General features: G+C 44.0%; 1 protein-coding gene across 2 annotated transcripts in view; it reads right to left on the bottom strand.

Annotated features, from left to right (window-relative positions):
• Nucleotides 1-2,038: 2,038 nt before the first annotated feature.
• Nucleotides 2,039-12,795, bottom strand: part of LOC114550926 (DNA-binding protein SATB2) — a 27,613-nt gene continuing 16,856 nt past the window's right edge. The window contains exons 5-12 of one of the 2 annotated variants that reach the window (XM_028571916.1): nt 12,625-12,748; nt 11,722-11,824; nt 10,356-10,406; nt 9,486-10,006; nt 9,086-9,292; nt 8,787-8,942; nt 7,101-7,292; nt 2,039-4,432 (exon numbers count right to left, since the gene is read on the bottom strand). In XM_028571916.1, the coding sequence (XP_028427717.1) occupies nt 3,812-4,432; nt 7,101-7,292; nt 8,787-8,942; nt 9,086-9,292; nt 9,486-10,006; nt 10,356-10,406; nt 11,722-11,824; nt 12,625-12,748 (1,975 nt within the window). In that variant the 3' untranslated portion in view covers nt 2,039-3,811. The remainder of the gene's footprint in view (nt 4,433-7,100; nt 7,293-8,786; nt 8,943-9,085; nt 9,293-9,485; nt 10,007-10,355; nt 10,407-11,721; nt 11,825-12,624; nt 12,749-12,795) is intronic. The other variant, XM_028571917.1, reaches the window with a different exon arrangement.

Genomic DNA, 12,795 nt, shown 5'->3' with positions numbered 1-12,795 from the left:
ACAGAGAGCCTCCCCCCCCATAACCCCTACGCCCCCACCCTGAGCATCCTGGGTAATATCAGCGCACTGAGCACCTGCGTCCCTATCCCACAATACACACGCACGCACACGCACACACACACACACACACACACACACACCTCTAATGGCCCTGTATCAGCTTGCCATACGGCTCTAATAGCCAGCTGTGTGAGCAGAAATCCAGTGGACCGTACCAACACTCTAACATTAGATGTGAGTTAACTACGATGAACACACTAAAAAAGAACATTTTATGCTTTAGCTCTGACTAGTTTTAGGGACACAGGGCTCATGTATATTTATTTTCTGAAGATGAAGAGTCCATGTCAGGCTTCCCACCAGCATTCTTATGTAAAATTCAGTTACTTTTCCATTACTTTCCATAACAAAATCAACCGTTTGTCATCCTGGCTTCCACTCCGGTTGGGCGGAAAATCATCTAAAAAAAATAATGTATATGGGTAATTATGTTAACCCTCTGCTTTTGTTATTGGGAGCAAGGTCAAGCTAATTACTGAGATCTGAGAACACATCACTAAAAAAAAGTGGGCCTCTAGGTTAGTCAAACTTTTTTGGAAGTGAAAACAAAGGTGAATGGTAAAAGTACTTTCTAGTTAAACTTTGATCTTCTGTAATTAGTTTCCCCGTGCAATGAGGGATCATTTCAGCTGCACCCACTTTCACTTTTACCTCCAAATAAAGTAGGTAATCGGGGAAAATGGTTTACAACTTTGTTTGCCCCATCAGACTTAGTTGAAAGCTCCTTTTCCTGCCCTAACAAGCTCTGCTAATCTGATGCTTGAGGTCATACATGGTTGATGTAAAGGTTAGAGCCATGGTTGAGGGTAGGGGAGGGTCTAATCCTAGTGAAAGTAGCAGGATTCAAATGTAGCACTGAGAGCTGTCACTTGTAGTCTGTTCAGCCGGTCTGTTAAGCAGTCCTTTCACACACAAATATTACGTTTTTTGCTCAACGCCAAACACTTATTCGAGGAGAGGTTGACAGATGGAGATAGAGACATGTGTTAGCGTGGCATTTGCTTAATTGTTTTAAATTGTTATCAGGTGCCCTGGCAAGTAGACGTGAAGCTGCACGGAGTTAGCTACGACTCGTAAATTAATCGGTTTCTAATGATTCCCAGAGCGAAGTAAGAGAAATCTGCACACAGCATACACCCGTCGCATGTACATGATATGTATAGGAGGTACTGGGGTTTGTCACGTGAGCTCCAATAGTGTGACCGCAGCAATAACACACACACACACTCATCTTGAGGTTGCACTTGTCCTCTTGTCATGAGATGATGGAGGACAGATTGTGTGACCACACCCAGCTTCACCTTTATCCCCATAGCGGCAGCTGAGAGCAGAGCCTGCGTTGATCCCTGACGACTGGCCACTCCCATAGGGTCATTCATCCTCGGCACACTGACTGGCTGCTTCTGTGCATTTCTTCCTTTACATTTCTCATATAGTGCTCAAGATGTGTGTTGTATAGGAGATTTAAAAAGACTAGTCTGTGCCCCCCACCCTTCTAACTGCATTGTACATTTTGTATTTTGCATTTTACAGCTGCTGTTTTTACATTCATATGTCTGTGGGTTGGTGAGGACTTTGTATTTGCATTTGACAGCTGTTATTTTTTTATAAAGTCTGTGGTTGAGGGATCTGAGGGCATAGGATCGGGAGTGGGATGACCGCTTTCTTGCCAACTTTTACATGACAGCATTGAGCCTCTCCTTTACATCTCTGCATCTTAAATCATTATCTTGTTACACTTTTTTTTTGGACGATTATGGGATGTTTGGAGCATTTACATAGTCTGCGCAAGCAGGAGCAGGTCTGACAAGTGACAATTACAACAGGAATGTCTGATTTCATCGGTCGATGGCAGCAGGGTGCAGTTTGAGACACACTGTGGTTCGTCAGGTTGCCGCCGTTAGCTTTATCACAGAGCTACTGCACACTGGGATCGGCTTTTCAAAAGATAAACAGGGCAAAATTTCCACACAGAGAATACTTTGGAAAAGTTTTTTATCAGACTTTCATGTCCTGCCCACAACAGAATCAAAGAGCAATGATAAAACATCAAAGTGGAACAAATCAGAAACCTTGTGTGATTCCAGGACAGACATGATTGTCAAACTGAAATACTAATAATGTGCATTCATACCCTGTTCCTTTGTGGCACAAATTACACAAAACGGTGACAGTGGTTGCCTCCCACATATGATGACAGATTCAGTTTCGCAGGTGGATTGTCAACATTTACATCATAATGTACTCACACGTTCTCTTCCAGTCAAACTGTAAATAAAGAATCATTCTTTTAAACTGTGTAACACTGAGTTCATATCTTTTCAGATTTTGCTCTTTTTAGACACATTTACAAAGACATTTGTAGTCCTATCAAAGAAAATAGAAAATAATTACAATACTCAGATTTTAGTCAATATAAAGTTAGTAATAAATATCAGTGGGAGGGTAGTGTGGAACTGATTTACTGTCAGTAAAGGCTAGAGGTTCACATAGAGCTCCGTTAATGAAGGGACCTCCTAAAGCATAATTATACATTTAAAAAAGATAATGTAAAGTGGGCTTCAGTTTGGGTGGAGGTGCTCATGTTATTGCCCTGCGAATGCTTGCCTCATGAGGTATACTGCCCAATGTCAGTACAGTTTATTCTTGGTCCCAATATGAATGCAACGCACACCAACAACAAGAGCCAAGCGTTCCCACCTCAGACTGCAGCTTCTCAAATTATTTTAATTGATTCATCGATTTTTATTTCTTTCTAATATCTTAACCAGAAAAATAACTGAGGTTTGGGAGGATTTTACTCAAAAGCTTAATTGTGGTGAGTTTGGAAGGTTGGCAGTAAACTCCAAATCAGTTTGGCATTTGGCGTGTTATATGTGAGCAATTCGGCATCCATGGAGAGTCACGTAGTTCTTTAAAGTTTACTTTCTACTTACGTAAAGCGCAACAAAAAGAAGCCAAACACTTCCCTTGCAGTAGTTCTCCTCACCTTTTTTCTGTGAGATCATGTCAAATTCAATTACATTTGGACTTTACTGCCATCTAATGCTTAACGCCTACAGTGAAACCTCCCTCGCCCCACCTTAACTTTTGAGTGTCCAACACTTCAGCCCCAAATATAATAAACAATGTTAGCAAAAAAGGTGGCTGAAGACCCCAAACCTCTCCAATCACTCGTGCAGCTAAAGCCACTTCTCCTCTGTCAGTGCATGTAACCTGTATCCGTTCGTCATAATACTTGGATACTAAATACACAGCTTCCATGTTGCACTATTGCACAGAACTGTAAGAGAAGTGGATTAGTAGTTTAAGGACGTTTTACAGACACCTCTAAAGCCTACAGAGGTGTTCCGAAATTTTTTGTGGAATGCCACTTTGAACCCCTTGTTTTCAGCAAAGTGTAGTGTTGATCTAATTCCGTTTAAAATGCATTCCTATCCCTTTAGAAGAAGAAAAAAAAAACTGGGTGAAACACTGAAAATGTAGGAGGAAATGTTTCTTTACGGGCAGCATCAAACCAAAAATACTGGAAGTATTTGAACGTAGTGGTAGTACCGTTGGATCCCTTTGTAAGTCAAACATGACTTAAATATTTGTCCACAGTTCTTCAGATATTAACGAGCTCTGATCATCAGCTCTGGTGAAGGGGCTGAACGGGTGTGTGTTTCTTCACAGGTCATCTGTGTGTGTGTGTGTTGGCTTCACAGTTTGCTTTCCTCGAAGGTTTTCCTCAAATCTTCCTTCTCTGCTGTTATCTCTGCTGCTCTGCAGAGGGGGGGCTGTCCAGGCTGCTGTAGGGGGACAGGGAGGAAGTCGCTGGCCCCGAGGCTTTCCCATCATCCCCGTCTTCCTTCTCCATCTCCATCTCCACATATCTTTCTTCTCCTCCTCCGTCTGCTCCCTTTGTTCTGAACACCTCCGCCGATCCGCCCCCATCCTCGCTGGACTCCTCGGACACAGAAAGGCCCTCCTCCCCTCGACTCTCCCCCGCGCAGACGCCCCCCTCGCTGGGACTCGAGCTCTCCCGGTCGTCCTCCCCGGGGGCCGGCTCTCTGACCGGGTTGTGGTGCTTGACGTTGTAGCGCTGGTTCTGGAAGAACTTGACGATGGTGTGCTTGGGAAGATCCAGCTGGGCTGCCAGGGTGTGGATGGCCTCCTGGTCCGGGTAGAGCCCCACGTCGCCGATGAAGCTCTGCAGGATCCCAAGGGCCTCCAGGGATATCCGCGTCCGTGAGCGGGCCTTCTTCGGTCCGCCTCCTCCGGGGGTGGGGCTCGCGCCACGCTCCTCTGGGCCGTGCAAGACCAGCAACGGGATGGGCTTTGGGTCTTCGTGAATCGGAGATGGAGTGGTCAGAGGCTGTCTGTGGAAGGCCTGTAAAGAAAAGAACATCAAGGAATAAACTTGTTTTGTATGCGTAAAGATGTCACTAAAGAGCATTTTAAAGATTCCCAATGGAGCGTGGAAGTTCTTTCTTGATCTGGATTGCCAAAAATCAACAACCAAAATCTTAACTTAAAAAAGGTCCATTTACTTGCTTTCAACTAAATCTCAGTCTTAATCAACACGTTCTCCCCCCCCATATATATACTGTATGACCACTTGTTATCACGTGAGCCATCTCCATTCACTGATGAAGATCATGAGATGCAGTTAAATGTCCGTAAAAAGCTGTTAAGTGGACTTTGAGTTGTCAGACATCATTATCACTGTCAAACAACCAATTATACAAATTACTACTGTTGATTGTATTACATCAATACAATCAACAATATGATATATCTCTTTTTTCCCCGATGGTTTGAAGTTGCTTAATTTGTTGCTAAATAGTCACTTAAGAAATCAAAATCCATAAATTTAACACGAAAGAAAGTCGGCAAGATGCAAACACCGGACGCACGTCAGAGGTTGGTGGAAGTTGATCGTCTCCCTGGCGACGGTCTTGTTTGTCAGACATTTATTGTGAGGTTTCAAAATGCATGTGGCATGGCTGACTTGATGAATAACAAACCAAAGGATCACTTGGGGCCACCACAGGGCCCTCAAATGAGTAGAAAAACATTTGTATTTTGTACTTGTTGTAGTAGGACATGTAGCAAACACATGTTGAAAGTTTTAACATCTGCACATAGCAAAGTCAAAAAAAAAATCATTTTGAATCAGAGTTCAGAGTTATTTGTCTCTGTATCATTTTGGTAATATTATAAAAATGGTATTTATGTAGGGCACATGCTAAATATGGCTTGGGTTGGCACTGTAGAAGTGCAAACACATTTATTGCTGCTGGGGCTGGGTACAAAAATGCTTTTTAGGCACAGACCGAATTGCATCTGAAGTATTGAGTAGCGAAAGATGCTTCGCCATTTAATACCCAATTGGCTGCCGGTGCGCTACAGAGTTGATATGAAAATAATGCTGTTTGTCTTTAAATCTTTAAATGGTCTTGCACCAGCTTATTTATCTGAACAGTTAGATCTGAATGTACCTGGTAGGTGTCTACGGTCCATGAGCAACTATAATCTGTCCCAGCCACGCTCGCGACTAAAGTCAAGAGGGTTGTTGGTCCTAAGCTGTGGAATAGCCTCCCCGTTTCCTTGAGATCGCTGTCCTCTTTATAGGAGTTTAAGCTCGTGCATTTCTTTAAATTATTTTTTATCTATGTCTTTTTGTTGTCTGAAGGATGTTTTATTCTATTTTCTTATCTGACTCTTGTTATGTGAAGCACAGTGGTCAACTTCTGTTGTGTTTACTAGTGCTATATAAATAAAATGAAATGAAATGAATACCTAAGGAGTAAATCTCATCTGTGTCAGTGAGCCAATAAGCACGTGGCTTGCTTCTACCAAGATCTAATAATGTTTGTGATTGGCTGTGTAATGTTACACGTCGCAGAGACTAACTCTACGTTACGCACAGAGATGGGGCTCACGTAGTAGGAGCGGAAAAATAAAAAGATTTGTGCCCTAATGTGTACCGTTGTAATTTCTTTGAGTTTTATAAAATTTGTATCGAAAAAAGTATTGTTTAGGAACCGGTATAGAAGTCACAGTATTGGTACTAAATATTTTTCAACGATACCCAGCCCTAATTGCTGCAGATTCATTACACTTTTAAGCGTTCAAGGAAAAAGCGCATCACATCAATGTCAACGTGCCTCATGATTAAACTCCTTGAACTCCTCAGTCACCACAGTGATAAGTGAACACCCCCCCTCTTCTTCCAGTTCACTCTGCAGCTACATTAAGGGAAATGTAGTACAAGCGGAAGTGTCACTGACCAGCTTCCATCACCCGCAAACATGCACGCTAAACTCCCCAAATTCATCACACAAACAACCACTACTAGAGCTTGTTAACAGGGTGGGGTGGCCAGCACACCCAAACACAGGAATCCAGCACCATAAATCTGTGGTCCATCAAAATTAAAGGACCTAAATAAAGATAATGGCAATTCCTTTTTCTCTGCTCCAATAATTACAGGGAATGTTCTGAATAATATTGAGGTTAAGGCCAGACTGGAGAGCATTTTGGTTTTGGGGAGAGGGTGGGATGAAGGAGTGTTTAGCAGGAAATGTGTGGGCTGGTCATTTACCACTTCTATTTTCAATGACTTATGGGACACAAATATGACAAAGAGGAGGGCGGCTGAGAGGAGCAGGTGGTGGGATCAGACAGACGGAGGGAGACAGACAGAGGAAACTTTTCGGAAACAGCACATCAACTAATCACATGCTGGTGTACACATTTTCTCACTCGTAAAACACTTTGAGCTGTGTCTTTCGCTTGCACATGGCTGTGTGTAGTAAGTGGGTGTGTATTTATTATTTTGTTTTTAAAATCAGATTTTTACAGAGAATCTTCTCTTTTTTTAATCTTCAAAATAACTACAGATGAATTCCCTGATTGCTTTACTACAAATAATGATTAACTACATCTGACAATGTAGTGGGACAAATAAATAAATAAATAAATAAATAAATAAAAACGTTCAGGTAGATTATAGCCGAGCACCAAACCCTGGCTCCTGGCTGTATGGTCTGTACCTGCTGGTCTGGGATGTGCAGGACGGTGTGGAGCCGCTCGCTGTGCTGCTGCCTCGACTCTTCTTCGTAGACTTGATCTCTATCGGCCGGCGTCAACGCCAGGAACCTCCGGATGGTGCACAGGTTCTCCCACAGCGTGCGGTTCTCAGGGCTCGGGCTCTCTTTCCACCTGAGCAGCTCACACAGCCAGCCCTGGAGGAGATTCAGGTGTTAACTTATTTGATATATCATGATTAAATGAAGGAAAAAAATAAAAAAATGTCCTTGTGTTCTGAGTTCTTCTGGATTTGTTTAAAGAAAGATTTTTGTGGCGGATTTTGTTTTTGTGTTTTTTTGTCCTGTAAGCAGGGAGTATTTGAAAAGCTTATGCTCGACTTGATGCGTGTGATTGTTTGCTCGTTCGGTGTGTGTTTGGAGCAGACTGCCGGGCTGTGTGTGGTTTCCATCACTGCTGGGCATGTGTCACTTTGCTGTGTTTGCTGACAATATGCTCTTCTAAAATCAGCAAAGTGTTGCACATGCTCTCATATCTACTCAGCACATGTTTTGGTTTTGTGGATCCAGTCTTCATGCTTTTTTTTAAATCACTAGGTTTGGTTTTTTAAAAACAGGGTTTAAACATTGATCGTCAGAGTTGCTTTCCAGGATTAATGCTAATTGATTGGCGTCACAAGAGTTGATTCTTTTAAAAGTATATATTCAAATTCTGAATTTTATTGTGTTTGAAAAGAACAGAAGTCATTCCCTGAGAGGAGAAAAAAAAAGCAGAAGGAAAAAAATCTGACGGTAGGAGTGAGAGTCTATGTGTGTGTGTGTGTGTGTGTGTGTGTGTGTGTGTGTGTGTGTGTGTGAGAGAAGATTAGATTATCTCTGCTAGGCTGACCCAGGATCTGCCACCAGCTGTTTATGCGTAGCCTTCAGCCTGGAAATTAATGGTAATAATGCGATCATCCCTCCATCATCTTGTCTCCCTTTTCCTCCGTCTTGCATCCTTCTGTTCCTCCTTCTCCACTGTGTTTCCCACCTCGTCCCTCGCTCAATTTCAGTCCATTTACTTCTTTTAACATTTTAACGTCTCTCAGTGTCTCTCATACATTATTACACACTTGCTCTTAAACCCTGTTTGTCTGTGTAGGTAAGAAATTAGTCAAATGGAGTTTGGTTACAAATAAAAATAAAAGGAGAAGGCATTGAAACAGTTTTTTTTTTTTTTTTTTTTTTTTTTTTTTTTTTTTAAACATAGTCTTCCTCTCTTTGTGTCCTCCTCTCTCTCCCTCCAGTGCAGACTCCACTTTGATCTTGCCTTCCATCGCCCGCATTGTTTATCTGAGGATGGAGACATGATGGTATGCCACAGGGTGTTATCAGATCCCCCACACACCCACACACACACACCCTCATCAACTCCTTCAAACATCATCAACCCAGCTCAGAACTGTGTACTGTACACGTGTACACGGATGTATCGCAGGAGGTTCCTGTGTGTAAACTCACTCTTAAAAACAACGTTGATTCAGCATGTCAATGAGACCCTGCACAGTGGAACTTTGAAAGATGCGTTACCTCCTTTCTGAATAAAGGTTTAGGCTTGACTCTATTGCAGTCCATTTATATAGTCAGGGTAATAAAATAAATAAGAAAAATAATAATCTTTAAAAAAAAAAAAGTTGTTTCTTTGGGACTGACCTGACTTTTATTGGCGGCCACCTTGGCGAACAGAGCCTGGGAGACCTTCGCCCTCTTCATCTCCTGTTGGATCTCATCATAGATGCCTGACGAGATGTTCACCAGCGAGTCCAACTTCAACGGCAGCTCAGCAGCAGGAATGATGCACTTTGTCTGCTGCAGAGTAGGACACGGAAACAAAGATGAAACCGCAAGCATGACAAAAAAAATAAAATAAAATATCAAACAGTTCGGCCCAGTTACATCACCTACAGTTCTATAATCCCAGATGTCAGGTCCCGTGAGTGTGTGGGGTGTACCTGTGGGGTTCTGTGTGTGTTGCTGCTGGAGATGTGGTTGGTGGAGAGGTTGTGATTGGTGCTCCTCTCTCTCTCCTCCTGGTAGATGCGGTCTCGCTCGCCCTCCGGCAGGTTGAGGAAGTTCTGCATGGCCTTCAGGTTGACCAGCAGCGACTGGGAGGCCGAGCGAGGATCCTCCTCCTTACGAAGGATCTCTGACAGCAGCCCCTACACACACACACACACACACACACACACACACACACACACACACACACACACACACACACACACACACACACACACACACACACACACACACACACACACACACACACACACACACACACACGGGTTGAGCTAACGTAAACGTTATTGCATCATCTCTGGTAAACAGTGAGGTCGTTTTATTTCAGTTTACCTGGGTGCGGTTGAAAGCCACACGGGCGAACACCGCCTGAGAAATGCTGGCCCTCTTCAGCTCGTTCCTGACTTGCTGGTAAATGGCGGAGGAGACTTCGGCCCCTGAGCAGTTGAGGCCGTGCTCGGCAGCGGCCCCGGGGCCCTTGCAGCTCCGTGAGATGGGCGGGTGGTGGAGAAACTGCTGGTTGACTCCCTGCGGGTGCTGGTGCGCGAGCAGGCGGCTGACGGCCAGCTGCTGGTTGATGAGGTGGGCCATGGCGAGCTGCTGACGGACGAGCTGAGGGGACAGGAGCCCGCTGTGGGCCAGGAGAGGTGGGCCCTGGGGACGCAGCGGTGCACCGGGGTGGTGCTGGCTGGCGTGGTGAGGCAGACATTGAGGCTGGGTGGAGGTCTGAGAGTCCCCGAGGCCACCCTTGATGGACAGAGCTCCAGGGCCGCCTAGGGTGCCCATATGAGTGGGGGAGGGTAAGTGAGAGGGGGGACGCTGGCTGAGGACGCTCAAGTCCAGATCCCTCTCCACTGTGTCAACAACAACCACACACACACACACACACACACACACACACACACACACACACACACACACACACACACACACACAGGTTTGTGTTGATTACATTTGTTTCCTAACGCAAATCTAAAATCATAAACCTCAACATGCACTAAACTAAATCTAACCTTAAGCCTCTAGTCTGTGATTGGTGCCATGGTACAGTACATGCTCATGCAAACTGGGCCTGTAACTTTTTAATGCTGCTGCAGTCTACCAATTTCTAGTCCATGACTTTAGTCACTGAAGCCCCAATGGCCACCTCAAGGTGCATTTTGTCACTAGAAAGTCAAGAAAATCAATAAACGATGAACATACCTTTAATATCTGATTTGTCCTGTGATGACCACATCTTTTCAATGTATTCACCTGAGGGGTGACACACACACACACACAAAATTAGGACTGTGCTCTAGAAAACGCTTTTTGTTTTATAGCACAGGTTGGTGTAATGGTTCAGAGGACGATCTCATAATCCCAAACTTTCTTTTACTCTCTCCACGTTCTCCACATAGGATCAAGAGTGTTTCCCCTTTAGCACTGCATTGAACTTTTCTAGTCTCCTGGATTTTAAGGGCCTCTCTGCTCGTCTCCACATAAATCTGCTTCTTATTATGCTTCTGCTGGGTTTTGGTTTAGAGTCACATTTTAGGTTATTAGGGGAATAGAAGTTCTGTGAGTGAGGTTTGGCAGGGCTTCAGATTTTTACCTTCCCAGTGTGTGTGTGTGTGTGTGTGTGTGTGTGTGTGTGTGTGTGTGTGTGTGTGTGTGTGTGTGAAGAAGTGTAAGAAGAACTCTTACGCCAGGGTTTTTTGGTGGTGGTGGTGGGTGTGTGTGTGTGTGTGTGTGTGTGTGTGTGTGTGTGTGTGTGTGTGTGTGTGTGTGTGTTGGGGGTTGCTGCTGTTTTCCATTAGGAGTTAAGAGCATTTAGTTTTGTCATGTGTATTAAGGGTGACATTAATGCAAACCATGTGTGACAGTTCCTTCCTATTGAGAGCTGTCAGTGACAGACGTCTCATGCAGCAGATTAGACACATACAGGCTGACGCACACATGCAGGGGGTGCACAGAAGAATGGAAAAACTTCACCAAAAAGAATCCCATTTAAAGCAACTAAAATCACAAAAGCAAAAAGGCTGCCAGGCAGGTGAGTCGCATTAAGTGGAGTTATGATTAGCAGTGTGTCAGCTCTGACAGTCTCCACCTTTATGACTTTTCCAGCGCAACATGAGGCAAACAAAGTATAAACAGCTGAACAGTTGGTGGCTGAGGTGCAGGAGAGTTGGTCACTGAAACTGTGAAAGTTTTTAACAAGGTGGGAGGATTTAGTGAGGACAAGTGCCAATAAACTGCATCAGCTCAAAGATAGAGCAGGGGAGTTACTGAGAACATGAAGCTACCATCGAAGTGAAGCAACACCTGCGACAGACTGCAATTATATGCACACAAGGAACCAGATTACGGTGAACGTGATTGCAATAGGACAGCACAGAGTTTTTCATATATGCGTGCACGTGCTTGAATTTTACAGATTTCTGTTCAGCTGTGGTTACCAATTTATAAATTTTTTCACTTTGCTTCATATACGAGGAAAATCAACAGAACTTTATGCTTTCTTCATGTGTACACAGCTGCTTCAGGGCTCAGTGTTTCAGAATTGATGAACGAGAGATCTGACAGTTACCTTTGATGCGTTTGTACCTCTTGTACCATCGTCCAAACTCCTGGCATTTAGAGGTGGAGACGTTAACGTAGTAGGAACTGTTCAGTATCGCTGAGATCATGCTCTGACAGGAAAAAAAAGGGACGGAGAGAAATTGACAAAAATACAATTACTTAGACAAAAGTAGACATGTTGCAGCAACGACAATCAACGACACTTATTCCATCATTCGTTATCGTTCTTTAAAATGGGACACATAATACAGTTTTCTTTCAAAACGATTTGGGGTTTGAGGGTCAGGACAGGGAAAGCATGTCCGAAATGTTAGGGTTAGGATTTTTGTTACAGAAATGAGAAATCTCAAGCAGCTGACTAACTACAGATTTGTTAAAATTCTTCATTCACCCTTCCTTTCCCAGCATGCACTGCGGTCACGTCTACAGAGCAGTAGATGCACACGAGTCTACATGTGTAGCTCAACATGGGAAACGCTGAGGATTAAAACTCACATGAGTCAGGCTGCAAACACACACCACCCACACACTTCCCCTAATCACTAATTACATCATGACTAAGTCCTGTGTATAAATCACAAGTCGAAATGACACGCTCTCAAGACTAATGACTGCAGGGTGTGTGTGAGCAGGGTAATTGAGGTGTGCGTGTACATACTTTCCCATGGGATGGTATTAATACGTCGGTGTGTGTGCGTGTGTGTGTGTGTTGGCGTTTGTGTGTGCGCCTTTCACCCAGATGTACATTTATCTCTGGAAAAAGGAATTAAAACTAAAAGCTCCTTACTTGTGACTTGCACAAATGAAAAAGAGGTCATTAATTTCTGAAATTATGAATATAGACTTTATTCTACTGAACTGCACACTGGAGACTTCATTTGCGGTGGCCGTGGTGCCGTTGAGAACATACCTGGGAGAGAGGACACTCCTTGGCCAGCGTGCACTGGTTGGTCTCTCTGAGCAGCTCTCGGAGGGCGTTCCTCACTGTGGCGTGGGTCCACTGCTCTGACGGCAGCTCCTCCAGCCGGGCAAAGCTGCACACCAGTGGTTGTACACGGAGTTAAACTTTCATTCACTTAAA

Source organism: Perca flavescens, chromosome 24, assembly GCF_004354835.1.
Source record: "Perca flavescens isolate YP-PL-M2 chromosome 24, PFLA_1.0, whole genome shotgun sequence".
Taxonomy (NCBI): Eukaryota; Metazoa; Chordata; class Actinopteri; order Perciformes; family Percidae; genus Perca; species Perca flavescens.
This window is presented reverse-complemented; position numbering and strand designations above follow the sequence as displayed.